General features: G+C 42.9%; 1 protein-coding gene across 1 annotated transcript in view; it reads right to left on the bottom strand.

Annotated features, from left to right (window-relative positions):
- Positions 1 to 5,734: 5,734 nt before the first annotated feature.
- Positions 5,735 to 19,896, bottom strand: part of RhoBTB (Rho-related BTB domain containing) — an 88,106-nt gene continuing 73,944 nt past the window's right edge. The window contains exon 15 of the mRNA XM_069310401.1: positions 5,735 to 14,849. Coding sequence (XP_069166502.1) covers positions 14,795 to 14,849 — 55 coding nt within the window. The 3' untranslated portion in view covers positions 5,735 to 14,794. The remainder of the gene's footprint in view (positions 14,850 to 19,896) is intronic.

Genomic DNA, 19,896 nt, shown 5'->3' on the forward strand with positions numbered 1-19,896 from the left:
TCAAATAACTGACCCTGCCCAGGCTGCAACCCAACAACACGCTGATTAAATCTTGGGAATCTACTTCCTGCTAGGTGAACAGACGTATTAGGTGATAGGAAACGTGCCCAACCATTTCGGTCCAGCCTGGGATTCGAACCCGGAGTTCCAGACTGTGAATCGAGAATGAACCCGACTGTACTTTCGGAGCCCTCATAAATAATTTTCTCGTTAGTAGGTGTTTAAATTTATCTTAAACCATAATAAATATTTATTAAATCATAAATAAATAAATAAATAAATAAAATTTAAAAATGGGTAAAGACAAAAGACATTAAAGTGGTCCTGATTTCATGCTAATCTATCCCTATCTTACCTATAGTAGTGGTGCATACGGGTCAACCACTACAAAGTACCTCAAGGCCATCATCACACAGCAAAATCTGCCCATCAGAACAATAACAAACTCTGCTTTCAGACAACACTCAGCCCTCAAGAAATCCTCAACAAATAATGATACCCTAGACAATGACTTTAAATAGAGAATTAAACAAGAAGCAGCATCATCACACAGACCAAGTTTTTTTTTTTTATTTTTATTTTTACATGCAAGCATGCGTATAATGTACAAGAAAAGCAGAACAAATATAACATAGAACAAAAGTACAAAGCAGTACACATATGTACAAGGACAAAGGAACAAATCAATAGAAGACCAGCCAGAAGGGCTGACCACAAAACAAAAATGCATATACAAACAATACACAAATATAAACACAGTGTAAGACAAACATAAGGGAAAACCCCAGGACAAAATGCACAAAAAACAAGCCTGCTAACACCTCAAACACATACAGAGAGGCGAGAAACATACAAGAATAAGGACAATAACAATAAAGAAAACAGATCCGCATATGACAAACAAGCGCACACGACATCTACAACCGAACACACAAACGCATAGGAACCGCACACCCCCCCCCCCCCACGAGCCATACAAAAAACCCCACAAAACAAACCGGAGCACGCAGGAACCGGGAAACAATACCCACCCCACCCACTCACATACACACCCCACAACCAGGCAACGCAAAATACATAGAAATCACTTGCGAGGAACATCGTGAGAAATGTACTTCTCCGGGAACAGCTCACGAGGATATTTCGACTTGTAAGCTTCCCAGACTAGATCTTCAAGGTCGGTAGGGTTTTTGATCCCCCGCGCTCGAGCGGGTATCATAAACTCAGGAACATCTATATCTGGCGGCATCGGCCAATGCCTAAGGTCACTGACGCAAGTCGCATAACGAGGCTGAGGAGCGCCAACCACGCCCTTCGAGGAAGCAGACGACACCGGAGAAGCGGACGAGGGACGCCGAGCCTGCCACGCCTTCGCCATCGGAGCAGGTGTCGGACGCTGAGACGATAGCACTTCCACGGATACCGCAGGAGACACGGAAGGGACCGCAGGAAACGGAAGAGGCGGCAAAACCGCTGCCGAGGAAACGGGTAACGAGGAAGGGGCCACAGAACATCCAGAACGAGCATCCTTTCTCAACATCACCACCAGGCCACCCCGCTCACCACCAACTACAGCAGGGGGGAACCACCGCCCACGAAGAACCGGAGCCATCCGACGCAGGCAACGCACCTGAAGCAGGATCCTCGGACACCGGACCAGAAGTTGAGGCCGAGACGCCGGCACCGGCATCCTCAGGCAAGTGTACCTCCGCCACCACCGTAGTGTGCACCACTTCCGGAGCCACTCCACCGTCAACGGAAGGACGACACTCGTCGAATTCGCCAACTTCAGCCCACACAGAAGAACGCCGGGAACGCTTAGGCTCGGGCCGCACATCATCAGACCCGGAGGCAGACTCAGCGACCCGCGCAGCACCAACCGAGCGAACCGACGCACGCCGCAGCACGGCACCCTCCTCAACCACACGGGGCACCAGGCCAGGCACAGGAGGGAATTCCGGATCCACCTCAGCTCCCAGCACAGCCGGAACAGACGGCGAGGGCGCAGGGACCGGGACAGACACAGCAGAGGAAGAACTGGAAGACGAGGGGTCCGAGCAAACGGCAGGCGGAAGAGGCGCAGGGACACCAGCCGGAGCACTAGGCGAGGACCCAACCTCCGGAAGAGATGCGGCAACAACAGGGGGCGCAACAGGCGGAGCAACAGCTGCTACAGAGGGCACCTCCTCAGCCGAAGAGACGTCCATACCCACCGAATCATCCCCCACAGGAAGGGGCGGAAAATCCTCCTCACTGAAGAGATTCACTGGTGCAACAGGAGGCGCAGAACAGTCAGCAGCCTGATGGCCCAAAAGACCACAACGATAACACGTCCGCGGCTGACGGGCGTAAAACACCCGAACGTTGTACCCCATAAGGCGCACAGAGGACGGAATATCCGCCCGGAGTCTCATGCCCAGGGTGCGAATGTTAGACCTCCCACCCTTAAGAGGACTAGAAGACACCACGTTCACTCTCACACTAACAACTGCGCCAAACCGCCCGAAATACCGCCGGAGCAGAGCCTCTGGAAACTCCAAGGGAGCCTCATGCACACTGATGTAAGTAAGTGCACCACTTCTATCCGAGAGGGTGACAGTGCCCGCACCATCCGGCAGGGGCAGTGTCCGCCCCTCGTATCGCCGGAGAAAATCGCGATACGCCACCTCCTCTGCAAACTTCACAATTGCCCTACGGGCCGTTACCAACTCGACCCCATAAAACGCAAACACAGGGACAGAGAGCATTTCACAAGCCAGGGCAATCTCCGGGTAACCAGCCCGCACAGAGAACTCTAGTCCCACAGACTGAGCCCGGACGACAGGGGGTAGAGCAGAGACGTAACGTAACGAGACCCCATCGTAACGCCACGTCAGCACAGGCGAGCAGAGACACACACCCGCCCCCAACCAGCCGAAACGGGCAAACAACACCAACTGCTGGAGCGCCGATTCAACACGTCTGCCCCGCACCGAAGCTAGGGCCAGACTCCTGCCCATGCGTTAAGGTGGCATTGGGTGGGCACATATTATGGGTGACAGGTGGGTCGAACAAGCCACTTTTTTAATTTTCTGTAGTTTAGGGTTAGCTGTGAAAGTGTCCTGTGCGTTTTCTGTAGTGGCTGGAGAGGTGCTAAATGTTGATGCAGGGGATACTATGGAGGAGGGATTGTTATTATGCGCTTGTGGTTATAACAATATTTTGTGTCGGGGGACAGGCAGCCAGTGTGTATATAAACATGTTGGGCTTACATCGCGGTCCTCCCCAGGGTCAAATAACTGGCCCTGCCCAGGCTGCAACCCAACAACACGCTGATTAAATCTTGGGAATCTACTTCCTGCTAGGTGAACAGACGTATTAGGTGATAGGAAACGTGCTCAACCATTTCGGTCCAGCCTGGGATTCGAACCCGGAGTTCCAGACTGTGAATCGAGAATGAACCCGACTGTACTTTCGGAGCCCTCATAAATAATTTTCTCGTTAGTAGGTGTTTAAATTTATCTTAAACCATAATAAATATTTATTAAATCATAAATAAATAAATAAATAAATAAATAAATAAATAAATAAATAAAATTTAAAAATGGGTAAAGACATTAGTAAAGACAAAAGACATTAAAGTGGTCCTGATTTCATGCTAATCTATCCCTATCTTACCTATAGTAGTGGTGCATACGGGTCAACCACTACAAAGTACCTCAAGGCCATCATCACACAGCAAAATCTGCCCACCAGAACAATAACAAACTCTGCTTTCAGACAACACTCAGCCCTCAAGAAATCCTCAACAAATAATGATACCCTAGACAATGACTTTAAATAGAGAATTAAACAAGAAGCAGCATCATCACACAGACCAAGTGGTGGGAGATCCTGTGAGCGATGGGTAGTGATGCGCCCTAATGACGTGTGACACTTGCTTTTACAATTATGCCACTGACTACCATCACCTTGCACAACGTGCTTCTAATGTACACATCTACAATCCAAATTTGTTAAGGTAATAAGTTTTAACAATTTGCTTTTGTAGCTTCTAAATAAGAATTATTGCAAATATTTTCCAAACAGCCGAGAGGAAGGACACTGAATGTCTATACTTCGATGTATGTATAATGGCCACGCTTCTTGTTCAGTGATAGCTTGAACGACTTTAACAAAGTGTTCATATGTTAAGGAGTTAGGGACTTACCATTTTGGTGTTAGGAGTGAAGGTGTTGTTGAAACATGTAGAGTACGGTTATAGGTACTGTAGAGTACGGTTATAGGTACTGTAGAGTACGGTTATAGGTACGTCTTACCACCCTGAGCCGATGAGGGGTTAGAACAAGGCTCAAGGAAATATTCCTTGACATTCCTACACATTCATGATTATGTGTAGTGTGTGTGGCGGTTATGTTACTACACTGCGACCATATGGAGATGTTACTCTTCTAGCTAATTTAAAGATGCTATAAAGATATGTGATTAAGAGTGTATAACGCTAGGTTACATTAATACTAAGTTGAATGGTGGCTGTAGAATGTTTTAAGTAAAGACTTACAGTACGACAGGTTGGCCAAGCTGGCGCCAGGGAGTTGGTGCTGGCGGAGACTTGAATGTAGCTAGCTGGGATGGTCGTGGTATCTCTCTTTTATTTTATAGAGCCACCATTCTTGCACGTTATATTATGCAGCACTGGCTGGGTGTAGGGACCTTCATATAGCATGTAAGCATTTCAGCCAGTGAGGATTTACTGTTTGGGAGAGTTTTCAAATGTCAAGCCCCCTGAGACGCAGTAATGCTTGCATCTAATTTCGCCTACATTCATCTACTCCTGCCTATGTGGGGAAAGGGATTTAATTATTCATTGTGTCAGAGTGTACACGTTAGATTTTAATCGAAGTCCCCCCCCCAACTCCTGAGTACTGGGCATTAGGTGAAAGGAAATGTGCCCAACCATTTCAGTCCCGTCCGGGATTTGAACCAGAAATTCTAGAATATGCGTAGAGAACGAACCCGACTGTACTACCGGGACCCTTAAAGTAAATGTAGATGAAGTAAGGAAAGTGTTTGTCATGGGGGATAATGTCATGTCATGTCATGTCACGCCATAGATAGTGTCAGTACAATTGTGGGAACAAAGCTCCCTAAGGGCCGGACCTTGTCTCTCACTGGGGACTTTCCTGTGACCTTCACTATATACACAGATTTACGCCCCAGTGGTAGCAGGTCCAGCATACATCTTCATTATAACTGGCCCGGACATTAAAGTACGAAATACACAGAGGTCCTCACGGTAGAGCGGGCAGCGCTCGGTCTATTATCAACCGAGGCAGAAACAAATGGGCAGAGTTTCTTTCACCTGATGCCTATGTTCACCTAGCAATAAATAGGTACCTGGGAGTTAGACAACTGCTGCAGATGTCTATCTTTCACATCCCCAGGCTGCATCCTCGGGATGTGTGTGTGAGAAATATATAGTAAATATGATAAAGGAGAAATAGGTCGGAAGTCAGCACATTTGACAACCGACAGATAGAAAGGCGGGGTCCAAGAGCTAACAGCTTGATCCTGCAGGCACAAATATTAAACACTAAATACATGCGAGAGGGAAGGGGGGGGGTACTTCTGATTAGGCTACGGTTAAAACACTAACTGAAATGTTTAAAACACCTGGGTGGACCTATAGGTTGTTGGTGTGTGTGGTGCAAATAATATAAGCTCAAAAACACGAAGGAAGCGGAAAAAAAACTACTTTTAGATTGCTGAGATTTATTAATCAAATTCTAGTTGAGGATCATCCCGGTCTGATTTCTTTAGTCTGTATTGCGAGCCTACACACCTAAGTAGCTAAGTTGTGATTGGTTGTCTGGCTCTGCAGAACACTGCCGTGACCAGTCACCAGCAAGTATACATTACTCAGGTAGTGCACTGTATATACTGTAATATACATGCAACTGCTACCTATTTCTGTCTACTCCATCAATTTCACCTGATGTGCCTAAAAAGCATTATAATGGTGCATTCCACGTTGTTACTGACTCGTCTCTCAACAAAATCACTCAGGAGAAACATTTTATTGTGGGCTTTCTTGGTTATCACATCGACAAACATCTCTTTCCTGGATAATCATTCATAATATAATTACATTATTGTCAAAATTTTAATTGGAGATCAGTCAGCTTTGAGACGGAGGCGACCAATCAAGACTAAGCTACGCTAGTGTTGCCATCATGAGGGCCATCTTACACTGAGATAAACACCATTCTTCCCGCTGGTGCTTCCAGCCTCTTGAGTGTTACCCTACTTGCAACCTCCCTCCAGCAGTCCTTCCTCCTATAACCTGATGAGCAATGTATGCACCATTATATTTGATTGACAATAATTTGATGAACTGACCATACCTTAATGAGACGTATCTGGGTGTTTCCCAATCATAGTTACTCTCACCATGTTTCTGCTGGGCGAGCAACACTTGCAGAAACGACAGGCCGCGGGCGGTACGACAGGCCACCGCCAATGACAACAAAAAACGAAAATGTAACTATATAATGGCCCCGTACCGTACAGTAAGGGTGTGTGGGTCTGCACACACCCTCCCCATGTTGAGTCTTGTGGGGACTGTCTACCTGTAGCACACAAGGAGCAGCCCCACGATACAGACCTTCACTTAGGTCTTTTTCACTAACTTGACAGCGTCTATGGCTGCTTGTCTTTAGTTTATACCTGACACGCTGATGACAGTGAACCAATATATACACACACACACACACACACTATATATATATATATATATATATATATCGTAGGTGAAGACAATATATAGTTACATATCTGGGAGCCTCAAAGGCTGTCCTGAGAACCGTATATTTTCTTCTAGGCGAAGGGGTCCCTACAAACAACCGGGGTATCACCCCTATAAGTGGTGAGTGGTGAATACAACTAGGTGAGTACGTGTATGTTTTGTAACTGGAAGAGGTGGATTGAGCTGGCAGCGAGGCCTGCTGGTAGTGGGCCAGATGGTGCACTTAATTTATCCATGTGCCCGCCGGAACAATCCACCCCTGGTCACTAAGCATAACAATGGCAACTAATTGTGTGTTGTGAATATGTGGGAGTGTTTTCCTTGGACGGTCTCCACGCCAGGCGCGTCTACCAACATCCAGGTGTTGGTAGTGGTAATGAGAGCAGTTAAGGTGATCATTTTGGTGATACCGCTGGGTAGGCACCTTAGTGGATAGGTATGGTGGTAGTGTTATGTTGTTATAATGGTGATGGTGGTAGTGTTGTGTTGTTATAATGGTGATGGTGGTAGTGTTGTGTTGTTATAATGGTGATGGTGGTAGTGTTGTGTTGTTATAATGGTGTTGGTAGTAGTGTTGTGTTGTTATAATGGTGTTGGTGGTAGTGTTGTGTTGTTATAATGGTGATGGTAGTAGTGTTGTGTTGTTATAATGGTGTTGGTAGTAGTGTTGTGTTGTTATAATGGTGATGGTAGTAGTGTTGTGTTGTTATAATGGTGTTGGTAGTAGTGTTATGTTGTTATAATGGTGTTGGTGGTAGTGTTGTGTTGTTATAATGGTGATGGTGGTAGTGTTGTGTTGTTATAATGGTGATGGTGGTAGTGTTGTTATAATGGTGATGGTGGTAGTGTTGTTATAATGGTGATGGTGGTAGTGTTGTTATAATGGTGATGGTGGTAGTGTTGTTATAATGGTGATGGTGGTAGTGTTGTTATAATGGTGTTGGTGGTAGTGTTATGTTGTTATAATGGTGATAGTGGTAGTGTTGTTATAATGGTGGTGTTGTTGTTATAATTGTGGTGGTGGTGGTGGTAGTGTTATGTTATAATGGCAGTGGTGGTAGTGTATTTTTATCCTATGCTTCCAAAGTGCAGCAGGATTTTTGGTTACATCATTCTTTACTTCTTTGTCTATGCATTTAATGGGATTTACCGGTATTTGAGTCAGCCAATTGTCATAAAGCAATACTTGGGCTGGAGGTGGGCGGTGTAGTGTTGCCATTGGTGCTGGTAGTGACCACACTGCCCTCACGACACTCAACAGAACTATATAGTATGCACAATGATATGTAATGTAAGCTTTCGATGGTCGGTGATGCATCTTTGAAAATACCTAAAATACCAATCATTAACATATATCATTACTTCTTTATATCGTGTACAAAAATTAGGTTTTTATTTATATAAACACACGTTCACTCTTTGCTTGTGTAATACACTAAATATTTAGTTTTTGTATTACTCTAGAATCTGAAGGTGTTAGTTGCCTGGCGACAGATGGTTCAGTAAACAAGAGATGGTGTCAAGGGCGACTGCTACACTAGGCTCCTGCTGTATCTCTCCATTCAGTCCCCAGAGTGACAGGTGAATTACAACGTACATATAATATAAAAGCCTTTACAAATGAAAGTATTAGAATAACAAACATGTAACAAAAGAATATCTGTGCATCCATGGCGGGTTGTGTTGCGACGACAGTTGTAATATTACACAAATTCAAGTCAGGACAACTTTTCTTTAAATACTAAAAATATCCATTCATCTTTTTTGTTTATCATTGTTTTCTTTTTACTATTTTGAAAATCTACGTGTTGATCTAAACAAAGATGGCTATCTACTAACGGCATAAGTGCAAGTGTCGTGTGTGGCGGGGAACAAGTCGTCAACCCACGGTGTCTCCTGGCTTTAGAAACATTAAAATTGTGCTTCAGTATCTTACCCATAGAGATATCTCTGTGATCTGACCCCGTCCCCTCCCCGGCTACAATTTTGAACCACTTATACATGCACATGATAGTGCACTTTCATTGGTCCTTGCCTTGTTCCTGCCATTATTCTATGTGCAAGAGCATAAATTTCAGGAAATGAAAACCAGACGAACTGCACCGACGCTTTGCAAGACCGACCTAATCATGCCTAAGACTAACAAACACGACTTGTAGCGGAATGATCACTAACGATAGGCAAGGATCAACCAATCTTAATGTGAGGGATGAACCAATCCTAGTGTGGGATGGACCAACCTTAGTGTGAGAGATGAACCAATCTTAGTTTAATGAATAAACCAATCCTAGTATAAGGGAGAATGAAGAAGACGTCTAAGGAGGCATATGGGAGACAAGGATACAATGAAGACAAGATAGGAGAGAGTGAATGAGTACATGAATAAGAGAATAGTAGGCAAGATGAAGAGGTCGACACTCGTGTGCGGTATCAAGTCTGGGGTACAATCATGCTTCATGAGTGAGCAGTCTGAGGCATGGGGATACAGGAACCTAATAGGCACATTTTATTAATAAGTTCTCTGATTCTGGGTGTTAGAGTTCAATACCATCGTAATTTATTATATCACTGAAATAGTTGAATCTTATAATGACCACAGGCAAACTAGTGAAGATTTAGTTTGCAATAATATTGCACGTAGCCGTAGTCGTGATGTAGGTATTGGCCGGGGTTTGGGGCATCTTACAATGAGTCTGTATTCTTATCTCAAGACAAGTGAGCATGTTCCTTATCCCACGTGTTGGATGGCACTATCTGCCGTGCATTCACTACAGCAGATGGGATCGCTCGGGTACACTGCACCACATGGAAGGATTTATTTTTTTGGAACATGTAAAAATAAAACTTTCGCACACGTGAAAAAGAGTTGACTTTATAGCAAGAGGCTTACAACTGCCCCGGAAAATGTTTCAAGAGTATCTCGTCATAAAAAGTGTAAACTAGTCAGACTATATGACCTACATGATCTACGATGTCTAGGTTGCCTAGGAAACCTCATGTGACCTATAATGGCCCTGGGTGACCTCTGTCACGACCTGAGTTGAGAACCATAATCACCCCACTAAAGGAGATATGACAATTTACTTGCCAGCTACCATGACGCGTGCAGGACAAGACTCCGGGCGCTGGGAGGCAGTCACCTGCAGGAGGTGGTGGTGGTCATGCGCTACGCGATCTGCTTCTTACTGCTACACAGAACAAAGTGCACCTCTTCTGTTCTGTATTTATTATCTTGGTCTCGCTCGAGGTCCCCCACATACACACAAGCCCTTTTTCCTGGTAGACTGCACACCCCGACGTACTAATGTATTCTAGTGGGATCTTCACGTCACAGGTACACATGTTCTGTGTCCTGAAGGCCGCTACATGTACACATGCCTGTTATCCCGGTGAGCTCTACAAGAACACATGCCTATTATCCCGGTGAGCTCTACAAGAACACATGCCTGTTATCCCGGTGAGCTCTACAAGAACACATGCCTATTATCCCGGTGAGCTCTACAAGAACACATGCCTGTTATCCCGGTGAGCTCTACAAGAACACATGCCTGTTATCCCGGTGAGCTCTACAAGAACACATGCCTATTATCCCGGTGAGCTCTACAAGAACACATGCCTGTTATCCCGGTGAGCTCTACAAGAACACATGCCTGTTATCCCGGTGAGCTCTACAAGAACACATGCCTATTATCCCGGTGAGCTCTACAAGAACACATGCCTGTTATCCCGGTGAGCTCTACAAGAACACATGCCTGTTATCCCGGTGAGCTCTACAAGAACACATGCCTATTATCCCGGTGAGCTCTACAAGAACACATGCCTGTTATCCTGGTGAGCTCTACAAGAACACATGCCTGTTATCCTGGTGGGTTCTACACGCACACCATCATTCCACGTGAAATATCATACCAAGCTAAACTAATAAACAGTAGGTGGGATAAATTTTCTTCATTAGTCTTAAACAAGCGTCATAAGCTTACCATAACCTATAACAGTAGGCCTACTGAACATATTGTACAGTGCACTAAATTTACCCGTTCTGTTGGTATGCAATTTATGCCAAACTCTTGACACTAATTCCAGCCTCGTGCATTATCGATTCATTATTACTTTATAAAGTAATAAATGATTACATGACTAAAATATATACTTAGAATAAGCTATATTAAGTTTAGCAAATTTACGCATTCTGTAAACCTTTCAATATCAATGAATGAGAGGAAAATACATTTGTTTAGTGGAATGGTAAATATGTAGAGGAATGGTGCGGCGCATCATGACCTTTGTTAGCAAGAGTAGATAAATTTACCCAGACCATCAGGGGCCAGATTCACGAAGCAGTTACGCTAGTACTTACGAACGTGTACATCTTTCCTCAATCTTTGACGGCTTTGGTTACATTTATTAAACAGTTTACAAGTATGAAAACTTCCCAATCAACTGTTGTTACTGTTATAAACAGCTTCCTAGTGCTTCGGAGCTCATTAACCCTTTAATAATTGTAAACAAAGCCGCCAAAGATTGATAAAAGATGGACAGGTTCGTAAGTGGTTGCGTAACTGCTTTGTGAATCTGGCCCCATGTTAAGAACGAGAGAATAAATGATGGCACGTCGACTCATATTACGTACGAGGAACATTAGTACAAGAGAAAAGACTTAATTTATTGATTATTCCTGTTTTCAAACGTTCCGAAGAGATCTCTCCATAATGAGCGCCACAAACAATACATGTTACTAAGAATAACAATTAAAATCGTTGATCGCAAATCTGGTGTAGCCTATCTTTTCAGGTGTTCGAGGTGTAATGTTTGAAACATAGGGAGTACCTCACAATACCTTAAACGCCGCAACTATGAACGTATGGATATCTCACCATGTTATTATGTAGATGTACGTCTTTTCTCCTGTAGTATTATTCCTCGTAAGTATAATTTCCAAGAGGAAACTCTCTCTCTCGTCATCCTGTACGTTACGTTACACGTTATGCTGTACGTCACACTGCATATAATATACATTACCCTGCACGTCACATCACGCTTTAAGTAACAGTACACGCCACGTTGTACGCCGGTACACCAGTGTACACCATGTTGTTCGCCTTTACGCCACGTTGTACGCCGGTACGTTATGTTTGCCGTTAAGCCACGGCACGCTGCGTTGTTTCCGGTACGCCACGTTGTACGTGGGTATGCCACGTTGTTCCCCACTACGCCGGTACGCCATGTTGGACTCCGGTACACCACGTTGTACGCTGGTATATCACGTTGTTCCCCGGTACGTCATGTTGAGCGCCGGAACGCCACGTTGTTCCCCGGTACGCCACGTGTGTACGCTGGTACGGCATGTTGGACGCTGGTACGTGGTGTTGGACGCCGGTATGCGCGCCAAGCTGTATGCCATTACGCCATCTTGGACACCGGTACACCACATTGTACGCCAGTACGTCGTGTTGTACGCCGGCACGCCACGTTGACGTCACGATGTCACTCTTTGTTTTACTCCTACTTGCCCTAGAGACTGTAGCTTCATTTCCACATAGAGTAACATTCACCATCTCTGCTCGCTGCCTCAAACGCACGACTCCTACATTCTTCACATTTCAGAACTGGACAAAAATAACTGTGAACAATGCGAGAGACCGGCTGCTTGGTGAGTTTGTCTGCATGCCGTGCTTACCCAACTGCGTCTAGTCATCTGGGTACACCATAGTCATCTTTGCACATCACAGTCATCTAGCACACCGCAGTCTTCTGGGACACATCACCTTTCCCTCCGACAAACAGCTAAGCGCTGGGCTCTACTTCTAACGCTCATTATCATGTTCCTTATTTTTCATTCTGTTTGGTATTAGTTACAAGTGACGAGCATGACCAAATTAAACGGCTAAAGCAAAGCAAGTTAGCGGTATAACTGCAAGAGAAATATATTTTATTTTCATGGCAAAACCATTGATATTGGAATGTTGCAAGCACTAGAATGAGCACCTTCAACAGTGAACTGGTAAATTCACAGTGATACCAGTTGACAGTTCTCAATATACCTTCTCTAAACAACTGGATGAGCTAATATTTCCTAGAATTCTTAGTAACCTGATCAAGTTTGATTAAGCTAATTGCGACAGTTCACTTCATAATTCAGTAATCACGATGTAAGCCTTTCTAAGGATAGTTCAAAATTCAGTTTAAGCTAATTTTATGTTTTAAGCTAATTTTCTAAACTAATTTCTTAGACTCACCAGATGTCGTAAAAACAATGGGTTTGCAAATATCCAGCCAAGTGAGGTAATAGCCTACCAAGCCTGTGTGGCTTGGTAGCAACTTGTCCTTGCAAGAGACATGGTCTATCAACAAATCAATTTTATCGAATCTTGAAGGATTTCACTTATTTCTGTTTAAGGTGTTTCAACTACTAACGATTTTTTTTTAAATTTAAGATTTCCATTGAAATACAAGCGGAGATATGACTCGTCAAACTCCTGGTTAATTTCCAAGCTAGACACTAACCAGTGTTCAAGTGATCTTCGTGTGAATCCTCAGAATCTTCACTGAGGCTTCGAGAACCCCACCAATATGCAGCCCTTTATTAATAAATGCTGTAAAACTGTTAATATTCATCTTGAATTATATACATGTATAATTTTATGAAATTTGTAGAAATATCTTAATTCAGAACCCGTGTATACAATTCGGAAATCTTTGTAGCAGTTATAAACGTGAAAGATTATCAGCGGGAAACTTGGTGCATCAAAATTTATCTTCAAACCTGGTCATGATTTTAAATTACATAATTATTGCATAATTAATAAATCTGGATGGCTTCTAGTCTGAACCTGCTAAGGAAAATAATATTTTGTTTCAGTATACATGCAATGCGCAAATTACCAGGAGGAAACTCGTTAATTAAGGACAACTATTCCCTCATGAAGCGACCAGCAACATGCTTGGGACCTTAGTACCAGTTTCCTGGTGGTTGTCTGCATATGTGTGAATAGTTTGTCTCTTTAACGATTTACCAGCACTTTTTAATGTACATGCTTTCATTGGTAAACCTTTAGAAATTATACTAATTACGCTCTGGAAACTAAACCATATACAGTTATGCCATTGGAATTTGTGAGGGTAATATAAGACTAACACAGTCTTCGGGGTGAAAATTCAACTTTGAAGACGTAAATTGCAATCACAATTCTACCCCTGTTATTTCTCTTACCAGACACTTTTTATACGTAGAGTTAGTGAAAATTCAAAAGTTTATTATTTTGAATTTTAGAATTGTTTGATTTTTTTTTTGTATTGAGAGTTCATAACATTTTTCAGTCTGGGTACATTAGAGCTGAATTACTTTGAATTCACTAGCCAGATGTATATATTCCACACACTTCATTTACAAATAATTGCTTCAAAAGACTGGAGATTTAACTTGATATCACCTGGTATCTATTGTTACACATCTTTTATATTTTCTCCTTCACCAAAGGTTTAACACCATTTATAAAACTCACACATCTGCAACATTAACGTCTCATATTCAATTCGTGCGATAAAGTTCTCAAAATCTAATCGACTTAGACTCTTACTATAGTTTTTCAGTTTCACTTTTAACACTTGGGGCTTATTCATTTACTGGGCAAAACTTCCCATCTTGGTGGCGACATGTTCTACCAACACCAAACCTTACAGCCAGCTAGTGTCCATCTGCACTGCTCGCCGCTGTGTTCCCTCCCATAAAATTGCAGTTTTGAGCCTTTTTTTCAATTATTTCGTAACTCATTTTGCCACAGGTTTACAAGTGGAACATTTCAGTGAATCACGTGAAGGATATCAAGGGTGAGAGAGGTGGCTGGTCGTCGGTGCTGGCTAATTAAGAAAACCAGTTGTCTACTAGTGACTGTGAACAATGACTGACGGAAGGTGACTGTTGAAACCGCATGACTGTTGACGACGAGAGGCTGGACGACGGTGACATGGCGACGATGACTGTTGACGGATGATGGTGACTGGTTAATGGCCTCATAAAAGATGCTCAATCCAGGGCCAGCAGTACCATCCACAGGTCTCGTACGGTCTGTTGGGGAGACGACACACACCTTAGGGGCAGTTCCAACGGTAAATTATTACCTGTGTAATTATTCTCAAGATAGACTCAGTGCCTGTGAATTCATATAATTTGTTTTCCTTCCATAAAATATAACCACTACCAAACTTAATCCTTTCGTATGGGAATGGGCAATGATAATTTTGACTCATTAAAGCTAAAATAATTTACCATCAAGGTCAGCTACAGTGTGTGAGGAAGACGCAAATAATTTTGGTCAGCTTGGAGCATGTATGTGTGTATGTACGATCCCTCACCGGTGCCCGGGATCGAACCCGGGACCACAGGATCACATGTCCAGTGTGCTGTCCGCTCGGCCGACCGGCTCCCCTAGGGAGCCGTGTGTGTGTACTCACCTAATTGTGCTTGCGGGGTTGAGCTCTGGCTCTTTGGTCCCGCCTCTCAACCGTCAACCAACTGATGTACAGATTCCTGAGCCTACTGGGCTCTATCATATATACATTTAAAACTGTGTATTGAGTAAGCCTCCACCACATCACTGCCAAATGCATTTAACCTGTTAACTACTCTGATCCGCGCTCGCGCGTGTGTGTATTCACCTAGTTGTGTTTGCGGCGGTTGAGCTTTGCTCTTTCGGCCCGCCTCTCAACTGTCAATCAACTGTTTACTAACTTTTTTTGCGGGGGTTGAGCTCTGGCTGTGTGTGTGTGTGTGTGTGTGTGTGTGTGTGTGTGTGTGTGTGTGTGTGTGTGTGTGTGTGTGTGTGTGTGTGTGTGTGTGTGTGTTCACCTAGTTGTGCTTGCGGGAGTTGAGCTCTGCTCTTTAGGCCCGCCTCTCAACTGTCTACCAACTTTCCCCCCCCTCCCCACACACACCCAGGAAGCAGCCCGTAACGGCTGTCTAACTCCCAGGTACCTATTTACTGGTAGGTTACAGGGGCATCAGAGTGAAAGAAACTGCCCATTTGTTTTTCGCCATCGCCGGGGATCGAACCCGGTCCCCCTAGGATTAGGAGTCCCAAGCGCTGTCCACTCAGCCACAAGCCCCCTATATGTGTGTGAGAGAGAGCACAGGAGGAAGGAAGAAGGAATGGAAAGACCTGGTGATGATTAGTATAGCTGCCTGTACACCGTTAACACGATCATTTGGCACACACAATACACACCCTGTTCATGAGTTAAGATAGTGGCACCGAAGATGGCTTACCTCGTATGTACGTTCTACATATCCACAGGGATTTCTAAACTATTAAAACTGCCGCTACAACTACCAGCATCCAGGAGTGCACTAAAACATACCTTATAGACTAGCCTTGCAACATGAGGAACAAATTTGCAATTTTAGGTCCGTATCTACGCGCATCTTCCAGTTTATAATGAACCTCATATACCACTTTAGACCACGTTATACATCTACAAGTTTTGTGCTTCTAAATCTCCAATAATATATCAAACAATATGAAACGGCACAGAAGCTGCCGATACGAGGATCGGTTCCAAATATTCAATACGATACTTCAGTGTCTGTGGAAATGTTGGACTTTTTATGCGAGCGTATAATTGTTTAAGTGTAATATTCAAAGTTTAGTTAAATGATCAAGGCGCATAACCACCTTTTTATGAATGAAAAACGGTTTACACGCGACTCACAACTAATGACTTAAGAACTTTACTGGAACATGCTTAGCTGACGCCCTCTGCTCGAATTGCATGTCTGAATGCCAGCCCGTCCTCCAAACAAAGATCCAAAAGTGATTCCATGCACCCGCCAAACCCCCTGTTTATGAATAAAAAACGGTTTACACACGACTCACACTTCTGGAACAAGTGCTTCACTGACGAATTTTGTTCGAACCACAACGCTGTAAATGCTTCACCCATACGTACTACAAATACAAATAATCACCAACAGAACCAAAACACCTGACCTAACCTATTCCTATATGCACAATATGCTATTATAATATTAATTTATATTTGAGAAAATTCCTGTTTTGAATGAACAGCATGTTAAAATTTATGAATGCATCTGTTGGGTCGACCGCTGAATGGAATAGATTTGAGTCGGGAGATGGGTTGGTAAATGATTCACGTACCCCACCTACTACAAACACAATTGCCAACAGAACTTAAACATCTAATCTACACTTAACTACATATTGAATTTTATTGTATGACTAGCTGTACCCGGCCACGCGTTGCTGTGGCTCAGTAATGCATGCGCATGTTGCTGAGCCACAGCAACTTTCCCCTTTCCCCACCATTCCCCTCCCTCCCCCGTCCCCTCATCCCCTACCCCCTGTCCCCCTTGTCCTACCCACCATTCTCCACTCCCCTGTCCCCTTGTCCTACCCACCATTCTCCACTCCTCTGTTCCCTCGTTCTCCCCACCATCTCCCATCCTCCTCATCCTCCCCACCATCCCCTACTCCCCCATCCCCTCATCCTCCCCACCATCCCCTACTCCCCCATCCCCTCATCCTCCCCCACCGTTACCCCCTACCCCGTCCCCTTGTCCTCCCCAATATTACCCCCTCCCCTATCCCCTCGTCCTCCCCACCATTACCCCATCCCCTGTTTCCTTGTCCTCCCCACCATTCCCCACTCCCTCTTCCAATGTGTTCCCAAATGAACACATTGGAAGAAAATCCCCTTCTGAAAATGCTTTTCTGATGCTCCCATCAGAAAAATGGGAACATCAAATGATCCAATGTTCCCATCCTTGAAAAATAAGAACAGTTAAAAAAAAACGAAATGAAAAACAGTAAGAAAATTAAAAAATAAACTATACTCATGAGATAAATGGTATGGTAAACAAAACTGCTCAATTCCAATGCAATGTCACACAAAATAATAAAATCAAAATGAAAATAAATCAAAATCTATGAAAATTTAATTTATCAATGCCATTGGAAACATTGAAATGGAATCGTAACATATTTAGTATAGCGTGTGTTGCTCTTCCTGCAACAGATGGTGCTGTTTTTCAAAAAAATCATGTTTTTACCTGTCACAGGTGTGGCATCTATACTTATACTAACGAAATGAATGGTATGGTAAACAACACAGCTCAATTCCAATGCAGTCACACAAAATAATTAAATAAAAATGAAAATAAATGGAGATATATGAAAATTAAATTTATCAATGCAATCTGAAACATTGAAATGGAATCGAAACATATTTTGTATAATGTGTGTTGCTATTACATGCAACAGATGGCGCTGTTTAAAAAAAAATATGTTTTTACCTGTCACAAATGTGGCATCTATATAGTAAGAATATAAAAACATGCGCGTATTCGAACGGAACGTAGTGTCAAAATTTCAAGGCAATCGGTGAAGAACTTTCGGAGATTACAGCAAGTGTTGCTCTTAGGTCCAACAGATGGCACCGTTTTTCAAAAGAAGCATGTTTTTTCCTATTACAGTACAGGTGAGGCATGTTTATAGTAAGTATATAAAAACACGTGCCTATTCAAATGCAACGTTGTGTCAAAATTTCAAAGCAATCGGTAAGGTAAGGAGGTTTCGATGATTTCCCTCACATGAAAAACAGTTTTTCAAAAAAAGCATATTTTTCCTCATCACAGACGTGACATTTATATAGTATGTATATAAAAACACGCTCGGATGCGAATGGAATGTTGTGTCAAAATTTAAAAAAATCTGTGAAGAATTTTCGGAGATTAGCGATTTTGAACAAACGATCATTTACATTTTGATTTGTATAGACAATATTAATTTATAAATGGGAAGAACCCTATTTATATTACACAGTACGGGTATGTTTAAATTTATGAATGCGTCGGGGAGACGGCTGCTGCTCTTAACAAGCCTGGCCTGAGGATGGGTTGCTCATGCCGGTCTAAACCCAGCTCACAACCCGTCCTCATAAACAAAAGCCAAAGTCCATTCCATGCACCCACCATACCTTCTGTTTATGAATGAAAAACGGTTTACACACGACCCACAACTGATGACGTCTGAACACTTTCCGAACAAGTACTTCACTGACAACTTTTGTTCGAACCACAACTCTGTGAATGTTTCACCTACATACTACAAATACAGATAATCGCCAACAGAAATTATATTTGAGAAAATTCCTGTTTTGAATGAACAGCATGTTAAAATTTTATAAATGCATCTTTAGGGTCGCCTGCTGGATGGAATGGACTTGATTTGAGGACGGGTTGCAGCTCACTTTCCCTAGTCAAGCTGTCCTCATAAACAAAGGCCAAAGTCCATTCCATGCACCCGGCAATCCCCGTTTATGAATGAAAAACGGTTTACACACTACTCACAACTGATGATGTCTGAACACTTCAAGAACAAGTGCTTCGCTGACGACTTTTGTTTGAACCACAATGGTGTAAATGCTTCACCTACGTACTACAAAATTACGTACTACGGAACAGAACCTAAACATTTAACTTAACCAAACCAATGCCTAAATATGCAGAATATGTTAATATATATAATAATATATAATATTAAAATATATTTAAATATGATATATTTATATAATAAAATAATAATGTATATATTAATAATAATAATAATAATTATAATTTATATAATAAAATATAATATAAAATATATATAATATTAAAGACTACCTTACAAGTAACAATCCAAAGTCTCTGTACCTAATTCCTGCTAACTCCTCTGATGTTAATGAGGTAATCCTTTCCCTTAAAACTAAGTCAAGTGCCCTTGATGAGATACCATCTCTAATTTACAAAAAAGCCTCCAGATTTCTAGCTCCTGCCATTGCATTGCTCTTCAACAAATCATTTGAACTCCAAACCTTTCCGGATAGTCTAAAAAAAAAACGAGAGTAACCCCAGTCCATAAATGTTATGATCTCCCTGATGTCAACAATTACAAACCTATATGAATTCTGCCAACCTTGTCAAAAATATTTGAAAAGCTAATCTACAAGCAGCTTTACTCTTATCTAGCCAAACACAATATACTTGGCTCTTGCCAATATGGTTTCAGACCCAATAAAAGCATGATGCACTGATTAGTATGATTAACTTGATACATACA

This window comes from Procambarus clarkii, chromosome 67 (assembly GCF_040958095.1).
Source record: "Procambarus clarkii isolate CNS0578487 chromosome 67, FALCON_Pclarkii_2.0, whole genome shotgun sequence".
In the NCBI taxonomy this organism is placed as follows: domain Eukaryota; kingdom Metazoa; phylum Arthropoda; class Malacostraca; order Decapoda; family Cambaridae; genus Procambarus; species Procambarus clarkii.